Source organism: Dreissena polymorpha, chromosome 5 (assembly GCF_020536995.1).
Source record: "Dreissena polymorpha isolate Duluth1 chromosome 5, UMN_Dpol_1.0, whole genome shotgun sequence".
In the NCBI taxonomy this organism is placed as follows: Eukaryota; Metazoa; Mollusca; class Bivalvia; order Myida; family Dreissenidae; genus Dreissena; species Dreissena polymorpha.
The window spans coordinates 91,394,847-91,405,775 of NC_068359.1; the positions used below are offsets into that span (position 1 = coordinate 91,394,847).

The 10,929-nt window shown below is 35.9% G+C and overlaps 1 protein-coding gene across 50 annotated transcripts in view; it reads left to right on the top strand.

Moving 5' to 3' along the window:
* LOC127881401 (uncharacterized) overlaps positions 1 to 7,175 on the top strand; it is a 66,007-nt gene extending 58,832 nt beyond the window's left edge. For 41 of the 50 annotated variants that reach the window (XM_052429205.1, XM_052429204.1, XM_052429208.1 and 38 more), the window contains one exon: positions 4,842 to 7,175. In XM_052429205.1, the coding sequence (XP_052285165.1) occupies positions 4,842 to 5,210 (369 nt within the window). In that variant the 3' untranslated portion in view covers positions 5,211 to 7,175. The remainder of the gene's footprint in view (positions 1 to 4,841) is intronic. The other 9 variants (XM_052429243.1, XM_052429253.1, XM_052429252.1 and 6 more) reach the window with 1 other exon arrangement.
* The last annotated feature ends 3,754 nt before the right edge of the window (positions 7,176 to 10,929 follow it).

Genomic DNA, 10,929 nt, shown 5'->3' on the forward strand with positions numbered 1-10,929 from the left:
ATTTATTTCATGTAGAAATTGTAACCTAAAATAGCTGTACACGATGTGTGCAAACCCCGTCAGATGATTTACACATGTTGCAATACAACTGTCCTGATTGGGCGCTTATTTCATCAAATCTTTAAATAGAATCATATGAGGAAATTCATTTGATACTTTCGAAAATAGCAAACGTTTGTGTTTATGACTTTAATCATCTATATTACCCACCCATAATTTGATTTTAAAAATTTAAATCGGGCATATATGGGATTATTGAGTAATGGATAAAGATGGGAGAAGTTGCATATATGCAATTGAGACAGTTGAAACTTATGTATCGGGGAATCTTGAGACTCGGGATAATACGATGACTACAATCAGTTACGAGTTCTCCTTGGCTTCAAACTGTTAATTGAATAATCAAATACTCAATTAACACTCCTTCAGGTGCGGTATCCTACAGCTATGTGCGAACACTGTTTTCTTTTTTACGCGGCGTTTTATAAGACATAAAACACTGTCATGGGCATGGGTGTGAAATACATTATTCATTATCACTTTTAAATGAAAGGGATCAATACAATACGTTTATGTTGAATTATTTTATTTTAAGCGAACACGATGAACACGGCGGTATATATTATGGGTCTGCGGTGATTCGCGGTGTTCGCCTTATGGCAAACGGCCCCGCAACATTTGATCTGAACACTCATCTCGGGGTTCATATTGGTTAGCGAACACAGTGAGATGAACACCGCAGCTAGTGGCGGTTGTTTAAGTACACGGTGCCTTTACTAAGCGTAAAAATACATATTTTCATGTCTTTTCCATGAGTCCGAAGTCGTAGTTTTTTTTCCAGATTTATGACAGTTCCGATCTGTTTATACTAGCAGGTACTGGATCGGTACGGGTTTTATAATGTAAGGGAGGTAAATACTACTCATCTGTCGCCAATTGGTCTACTTTGGTTTATTTGTATGCATTATGCCATGACGGTGCTAACAAGTTGAAATATGCCAGTGAATAAGTGCATTTTTCAGAAAGGGTTGCTTTTGAAGTACCCTTAGGTTATTGACAACGCCAATGCTAAGTATGCAGAAGAGATATAGAGGTGGCTAGTATGGGGGAATCAGCGTTGTAAAGCCACCAGAAGAGTGAACATTTAGAATACATACTCAATACAAATGATAGGTTTTGTTTTGGTATGTGTAATGCCTTTGGTTAATTACGGTACTATATCATAATGAAATATCTTACTTTTTATTAAAACAGTTGTTACGGAATCAGGGTAGTGCAGACTGTTGTAAGTCACAAAGAATGTTAAGCAAGAAGGGACCAATTTAGCGAAAAATGTTAACAGTATTGGACACTAAAATACTATACATTTTTCAGTATGTCGGACTAAAAAAGTGCTTGAATTTGGATTTTTTTCCCTTGAAAAGTGCTTAAATAGTGCTTGAATATCATTCAAGAAAATCTGTATGAACCCTGTATAATATGCTTATAAAGGTCTTATTTTTTTTAAACTAAATTCTTCTTGTCAATAAACATTGGGCTACCAAATTTGGTATGTAGTGACATCTTATAGTCCTCTACCAAGTTTGTTCCAATTATGCCCCTGGGGTCAAGTTTGACCCTGCCCCGAGGTTCACAAAATTGAAGATATGCTTATATAAGGCCTATTGTGTGAAAACTTTAAAAATCATTTTGTCCATAACCGTATGGCATAGGGCTACCAAATTTGGTGTGTAGTGACATGTAATAGTTCTCTTCTTAGTTTGTTCAAATTATGCCCCTGGGGTCATATTTGAAACTGCCCCAGGGGTCACAAAATTGAATATATGCTTATAAAGGGCTTATTTTGTGAAAACTTTAAAATTCTTGTCCATAACCATTGGGTCTAGGGCTACCAAATTTGGTATGTAGTGATATCTTATAGTCTTCACCAAGTTTGTTGAAATTATGCTCCTGGGGTAAATTTGACCCTGCCCTTGGGGTCACAAAATTGAACATATGCTTATATAAGGCCTATTGTGTTAAAACTTTAAAAATCTTTTGGTCCATAACTGTATGGCAAAGGGCTACCAAATTTGGTATGTAGTGACATGTAATAGTTCTATTCTTAGTTTGTTCAAATTATGCCCCTGGAGTCAAATTTGAAACTGCCCCGGGGGTCACAAAATTGAATATATGCTTATAAAGGGCTTATTTTGTGAAAACTTTAAAATCTTCTTGTCCATAACCATTGGGTCTAGGGCTACCAAATTTGGTATGTAGTGACATCTTATAGTCCTCTACCAAGTTTGTTCAAATTGTGCCCCTTGGGTAAATTTGACCCTGCCCTGGGGGTCACAAAATTGAACATACACTTATATAAGGCCAATTTTGTGAAAACTTTAAAAAATCTTCTTGTCCATAAACATTGGGCCTAGGCCTACATAATTTGGTATGTAGTGAAATCTTATAGTTCTCTACCAAGTTTGTTCAAATTATGCCCTTGGGGTCAAATTTGACCCCGCCCCAGGGGATCACAAAATTGAACATATGCTTATATAAGGCCTATTTTGTTAAAACTTCAAAAGTCTTCTTTGTCCATAACCATCCAGCCTAGGGCTATCAAATTTGGTATCTAGTGACATCTTATAGTCCTCTACCAAATTTGTTCAAATTTTATCCCTGGGGTCAAATTTGAACCTGCCCCGGGGTCACAAAATTTAACATATGCTTATATAATGCCTATTTTGTGGAAAAAAAAAAAATCTTGTCCATAACCATTAGGCCTAGGGCTACACAATTTGGTATGTAGTGATATTGTATAGTCCTTCACTTAGTTTGTTCAAATTATGCTCCAGGAGTCAAATTTGACACTGCCCTGGGGGCCACAAAATCAATTATATGCTTATATAGTGCCTATTTTGTGAAAACTTTAAAAATCTTATTGTCCTTAACCATAAGGCATAGGGCTACCAAATTTGGTATGTAGTGACATCTAATAGTTCTCTACCAAGTTTGTTCAAATTATGCCCCTTGGTTCAAATTTGACCCTGCCCGGGGGTCACAAAACTGAACATACGCTTATATGGGGCCTATTTTGTGAAAACTTTAAACATCTTTCTGTCCATAACCATTGGGCCTAGGGCTACCAAATTTTGTATGTAGTGACATCTAATAAACCTCTACCAAATTTGTTCAAATAATGCCTCTGGGGTCAACTTTGACCCTGCCCTGGGGGGTCACAAAATTGAATAAACGCTTATAAAGCGTCTATTTTGTGAAATCTTTAAAAATCTTCTTGTCGAAAAGCATTCAGACTACGGCTACCAAATTTGGTATGCAGTAACATCTTATAGTCCTCTACCAAGTTTGTTCAAATTATGCCCTTTGGGTCAAATTTGACACTGACCGTAGGGTCACAAAATTGAACATTATATACGCTTATATCTTGCTTATTTTGTGAAAACTTTTAAAATATTCTTGTCCTTAACTCTTGGACCTAGGGCTACCATATTTTGTATGTGCATGTAGTGAGATAAAGCAGTCCTTTACAAAGTTTGCTCAAATTATTCCCCTGGGGTTAAATTTGACCAAGCCCAGGGGGTCACAAAAGTGTACATGTGCTTAAATAGGGCCTGTATTTAAGTATTTGCACATGCAGAGAATATTTGTTTCAGCCTTTTTTCAGCAGTGGAGCGATACAGGGCCATCATGACCCTCTTGTATTTTAATAGGTATATAAAACTACATGGTGCATTATTACATTCTATTTTCTGCAAAGAGTTTTACATGCATAGAGCAAATTATTGTTTGCAGCTGGTAATTCGTCTTACAACTAGTAATAGCATGTCGCCCATTATGTTATATTGAAGGATTTACATTTATTGATTCATTAATTTGATCCATTACATTTGTTATTGCAAGTTTGTACTCTGAATGTATCATGCACATTGAAATAATCAGTTCTACCAAGGGTGAATTCTTTTATTATTACTTGAGTCCAATAAATCTTACAAACCCGCCTATATAAAAGAGGATGTTGGCAAGCCAGGTATAAATTCACCAGTGCTTGTTGGCTTTTGCTAATTTTAATCACTGTTAGCATTCTTTGGAAAGGTTTTTAATATAAATCTAACTTTTCCTGTGCACAATTTCCCTTGCAAAGGTTACAATTTATACATAAAAAGTACTTACGGTAAGAAACTTAAAATACTTTTTGTATGCATGAAGAATAGAAATAATTGTTACTTGATCATTTGTCCATGTTTATGTGTATATCAATTTGAAGTACTGGTTGTAATAAATATTACCACTTGGGCCAACATAATTGTGGTTCAAATTATTTAAACAAATCAGATTTGCAGTTTTTTTTCAGATCAACAAATTGGTAATATTAACTACCATTTTGACACTTGTTCTTACAGTAATACACGTTACGGGTTAATAAAAGTGTACCGGTATTAATAAATTCTAGTTACCCAGCACACATTTTGTGGGCCATAAGGATTGGGAGTCCTGCCAGTTTTATATTTCATTTAAAAAAAATATGAAGTATAATATTCCAATGTATATGAGCCTTTGTCTGGGAAAACAGGGTTTACTGCATCTGTGTAGTAAAGTGTCGTCTCAGATCAGGGACAACACTTTCCATCTTAACTGGATTTTTTATACATTGGAGAGTCATCCATGGAACGAAAAATAGCATGTAGGCCGTAAGTTTTGTCCCTGACAAGGGGCCAAACCTAACACAGATTCATCAAACCCTGTATTCCCAGAGACTGGCTCAATTGTACATTATATATCGGTAATCATATTACAAAACTGTTTAATTGCTTTACTATTTACATTTCACTGCATCATCTCAGGTGCACATCTCCAATATCATGGATTCCTACTACATGCTAGAGGAAGGGGATGACTCACAAACACTGACAAGGGCTGGCTTGTACCAGCTTGAGCATGACTGCACAGGGGAGGCCCGTAAACCTCTGCGAGGTTTTGTTAAGTCCCTTATCCTGCTCCTGCTGTTTGCTTGGATTGTCCTGTGCACGGTGTATGTGACAGTCATCGGAGCACAGTTGGGTGACAAGGAGCTGCAGGAGTGGATGTGTTACTTCCTTGCCAGTCTGCTAGAGTTTGCCCTCGTGTTGGAGCCTTTGCGGGCTGTGCTAGTCAGCCTGTACGTGAAGAGCCTGCATTGGAAGTTGTGGAGGGAGTGCAACTGCTGCAGATGAACACCTACATTGACATGTGAGCCTTGTTCTGATAAATATGGGCTTAATGCATGTGCGTTAAGTTCTTTCCCAGATTAGCCTGTGCAGTCCACACATGCTCATCTGGGACAACACCTTACGCTTGTGCAATCAGCTTTGATTTCCCAGAATGGTGCACAGCTGGGGGAGCCTTCAAGGGCTGTGCTAGTCTAAGTCAACCTGTACCACACTATGTGAAAAGGTTGCATCTGAACATATGGCAGTGCAACTGCTGCAGATAAACACCTGAATTGACATATGGACTTATTGTTGTTTCACAGTCAATTTACTTTTTCAAATCATGTATCATTGAACCGTCTTGTGTGTCATGTCAGAATTTTATACAGTTAAGCACATTTATTTCAAACCAAGACTTCATTGATTTATTGAATTGTGTATTTGTGCACAGTGTAGTGCACTTTCACATATTATACATACATATGAGCCACGCTGTGAAAAGGGGGTTTAATGCATGTAAGTAAAGTGTTGTGTTGTCCTAATTAGGGATGACACTTTCTGATTTCATGGTATTTTCTGTTTGAAGGAAGTCTCTTCTTAGAGAAAATCCAGTTAAGTCAGAAAGTGTTGTCCCTGATAAGCCTAATTTGGGACAACACTTTACGCACTTGCATTAAACCCCCTTTTCACAGAGTGAGGCTCATATTTGATTGAGTATTTTCATACGGTCTTAAGAGTGTCCCTGCAGAATTCAAGTCATATAATGCTCAAAATGTGTATTTATTACCATCTCTTGTGTCCTCGTAAAATTGAAGTTTCACTAAATAGATTTACTGAATTTCGTTATTTTTTCTGAATGTAGGACATTTGCCCCTTCGGACATCTGCCCCTTCATGAGATCAGGACTAAATGGACATCTGCCCCTTCACTCAAATTATGTAGGTGGACATCTGCTCCTTCACTCAAATTCTCAAGGTGGACATTTGCCCCTTCACTCAAATACTCAAGGTGGACATATGCCCCTTCTCTCATTTTCTCAAGGTGGACATTTGCCCCTTCACTCAATTTCTCAAGGTGGACATTTGCCCCTTCGGGCAATTTCCCCTCTATTGCATTAATAACAAACATTTTTTTTTATCATTATCTTTATTTACTAATTTTCAAACATGCATGCACATAATAATGCTAATATATGACAATACTATAATAGCGCGAGTTTTTAAATGAACAACTTTATTTACTAATTTTTAAACATGCATGCACATGATAATGCTAATATATGACAATACTATAATAGCGTGAGTTTTAAAGCACAACTTTATTTACTAATTTTCAAACATGCATGCACATAATAATGCTAATATATAACATAATATAATAGCATGAGTTTTTAAAGCACATGTCTAATAATGTTGTATCATTATCTTTATTTAATAATTTTCAAACATGCATGCTCATGAGTGCTTATATATGAAAAAATATAAAAGCATGTGTGAGTTTTTAGAGCGCTAAGCTAATAATAATTTGTTAATGATTAAAAGCACATACAATGTTCACATTGTATCTATCAATTAATAAACTACTGACACTTGTATAACTGTGAAAATAACTGTGAAAACTATTATTCAATTAAATTAAAGGGGCCTTTTCACAGATTTTGGCATATTTTAAAGTTTGTCATTAAATGCTTTATATTGATAAATGTAAACATTGGATCTTAAAAATCAAGAATAAAATTTTAAAAAAGGGCCGGTACCAGGGCTCAAACCAGTGACCCCTCGGAGTCCTGGAGTAAGTCTGAAGTAAAAACGCAATAGCCCTCTCAGCTATTCCGCCGGGTATACACATTTTAAGTATTTTATACTTGATATATAAGCAATCTTCGTAGTTTCGTAAATTTAAACGACAACAACAGAACTCTCCAAATTATTTAATGGTTTTGCATTGCAACGCTTTATAATTTTTAGCCGGATTTTTTTCGAAAAAATCTCGGCTTATAGATTGATGTTGTCGGGCGGGCGGGGGGGCGGGCGGGCGGGGGGGGCGGGCGGCGTGCTCGAAAATGTTAAAGTTCTTATTTCATGGTATAACTTTGGTATGCTTGGACCTAGAGTCTTCAAACTTGACATGAAGGTTGGCCAGGATTAACAGATGACCACTGGTCATTTCAAGGTCATTCATTTGAAGGTCAAGGTCACTGTGACCTTCAATATAAAAAATGTTAAAGTTGTTATAACTTTGGTATGCTTGGACCTAGAGTCTTGAAACTTGACATGAAGGTTGGCCATAACTAGTTAGTAACCACTGGTCATTTCAAGGTCATTCATTTGAAGGTCAAGGTCACTGTGACCTTGAATGTAAAAATGTTAAAGTTCTTATTTCATGGTATAACTTTGGTATGCTTGGACCTAGAGTCTTCAAACTTGACATGAAGGTTGGCCAGGATTAACAGATGACCACTGGTCATTTCAAGGTCATTCATTTGAAGGTGAAGGTCACTGTGACCTTCAATATAAAAATGTTAAAGTTGTTATAACTTTGGTATGCTTGGACCTAGAGTCTTGAAACTTGACATGAAGGTTGGCCAGAACTAGTAAGTAACCACTGGACAGTTCAAGGTCATTCATTTGAAGGTCAAGGTCACTGTGACCTTGAATGTAAAAATGTTAAAGTTGTTAAAACTTTGGTATGCTTGGACCTAGAGTCTTGAAACTTGACATGAAGGTTGGCCAGAACTAGTAAGTAACCACTGGACATTTCAAGGTCATTCATTTGAAGGTCAAGGTCACTGTGACCTTGAATGTAAAAATGTTAAAGTTCTTATTTCATGTTATAACTTTGGTATGCTTGTACCTAGAGTCTTCAAACTTGAAATAAAGATTGGCCAGTACTAGAAGATGACCACTGGTCATTTCAATGTCATTCATTTGAAGGTCAAGGTCACTGTGACCTTAAATGTTAAAATGTTAAAATTGTTATAACTTTGGTATGCTTGGACATAGAGTCTTCAAACTTGACATGAAGGTTTGCAAGCACACTTAGATGACCACTGGTCATTTCAAGGTCATTCATTCTAAGGTCAAGGTCACTGTGACCTTGAATGTAAAAATGTTAAAGTTCTTATAACTTTGGTAGGTAAAAATGTTAAAGTTCTTATTCCATGTTATAACTTTGGTATGCTTGTACCTAGAGTCTTCAAACTTGACATAAAGGTTGGCCAGTACTAGAAGATCACCACTGCTCATTTCAATGTCATTCATTTGAAGGTCAAGGTCACTACATTTCATTTTGACCTTTGAACAATATTTCAGTAATTTAAGTATTGCATTGACAAAAACACGAAAGGTACTTTCCTGTCATTTAAATAAAAAATCCGGCTTCAATGCGGTCATCTCCGACCGCGGAACTCTTGTTAGGTTTTCAAATCGTCAAAAGATACATATAATGGCTTTATTGGACTATTGTAAATGTTCAGTAATACTGTTTCCTCACAAATATCATAACTAAAACGAAAATTTGCGAATCTGAAACTACTTTTTTCAATTTTGTCACTTTACCAAACCGTGAAAAGATCCCTTTAAGGTATTGATCTATAGCATCAAAAGTAAAGCATAAAAGCAATTAATTATACTTGTTTTGTCACTTGTATACCTGTGAAAATAACTGTGACATTTTTTTAGCAACTAATTAATGTAGCTGTTGTTTTTTTTAACATTAAAGAGGTGGTCTGAATTTTTTAATTCATGAAGTTATCGATCTAGAGCATAAAAGATAATGCATTTAAATGTAAATATATTTGAAATAGAACATTAATTAAATATAATAATGGAATTATCTTTTATGAAATACTTAATTACAAAAATAAATATTTCTAAAATTATTCAATGACACAAATAACAAAATTAAAATGACTAAGTTGAGTTCTGTTTAAATTAAATTAATTCATTTGAAGGAACACTTATCATATAAGCATATCATGAATGAACTCTTGTCAAACCATCATTGAATTCACAACCATAGGCACTACAGAAATATATTCCGAAGGGGCAAATGTCCACCTTGAGAATTTGAGTGAAGGGGCAAATGTCCACCTTGAGAATTGAGTGAAGGGGCAAATGTCCACCTTGAGAATTGAGTGAAGGGGCAAATGTCCACCTTGAGAATTGAGTGAAGGGGCAAATGTCCACCTTGAGAATTTGAGTGAAGGGGCAAATGTCCACCTTGAGAATTGAGTGAAGGGGCAAATGTCCACCTTGAGAATTTGAGTGAAGGGGCAAATGTCCACCTTGAGAATTTGAGTGAAGGGGCAGATGTCCACCTTAAGAATTTGTGTGAAGGGGCAGATGTCCGTTTAGTCCTGATTTCATGAAGGGGCAAATGTCCGTATATAGTTTTTTCTAGTCAAGTGCACTATCACAAATCCAATATCATTTTCGTTTTGTGTGTTTTATTACAGTTGAGAGTGCTATGTACTTGTCATATTGTTTTTTTTACATTCTAGATCTGAATGATATAATTCATGTACTTGTAAGGCTGTCTGTTTGTGAATGGTTTATGTGTTTTTGACAGAATTCATGTACATTTACTTTGTCAGATTGCATTTGTGTACACTTAACAGTTTGATCATGTTAAAACATTTTTTGTTGTTGAATGAGTTAGCAGAGTTTTGTTCGGCTTGTTTGTCCATATAGTTGTGTAGAGACAGTTTCCAATGTTACAACAGCTTGTTTGTCCATATAGTTGTATAGACAGTTTCCAATGTTACAACAAGGTTATGATGTTTAGAAAGAAATAAAACACAAAACAGAAATGTTCGTTGTGTGCACCTTGAATGGTGCTTACCAAATATCTGCAAAGAAGCAAAGCTCTGTCAGGGCTTGTTTTCCTTCTTTAATTAGGGCCTTATATAGGCCCCTTCTCCTTACAGAAAGGCCGCTTCCCCCAAGAGAATTTCTTCAACATGTTGCAATTTCCCCCAAATTACAATGTTATTTTTCCCCTTCAGTTTTTTATATGTTTTTTCCTCAAAATGGAAGGCCAGGCCCTTTTCCCAAATTGAGAAAAACAGTCTTTTGATGGATAAAGAAAAGATGTTCAAAGATTATTTACATAAATTGTATTGGTTAGAGGATTAATATTTTAATGTCATGTGCAGTCCCAGTCCACCAAAATTAATGCACTTTAAAAGGGTGTTGTTCTAATGATGAAAAATAATGTTTATATTACTGGAAACTACTAGTATTTTGTTTTTAAGAAATGGAATGAGTGGTGTAAATACATTTCCTCGACTAAACGCAGATGCTCAATCGCAATAACATTTATAGAAACCATATGATTAATAATTACCAAAAACAATGCATTAAACATGGCACCTGTCTGTCTGTACCTACAAAAGCTTGTTTTCAACTCCTCTTTAATTACTTGGTGTATCTTGCTCAAACTTGCAGTCAAATGACCTATATGTGTAGATAATTTCAAAAATAACTATGCTCTTTGTCTGTTTTTATGCCCTCCAGTAGGGTGGCATATAGCATTTGAACTGTCTGTCCGCCCGTCCGTCCGAAAACTTTAACATTGGCCATAACTTTTGCAATATTGAAGATAGCAACTTGATATTTGGCATGCATGTGTATCTCATGAAGCTGCACATTTTGAGTGGTGAAAGGTCAAGGTCATCCTTCAAGGTCAAAAAACAAAGTCCAAGGGAAGTAACAAGCTTTAAAGCGAGATAATTTTATTTTAT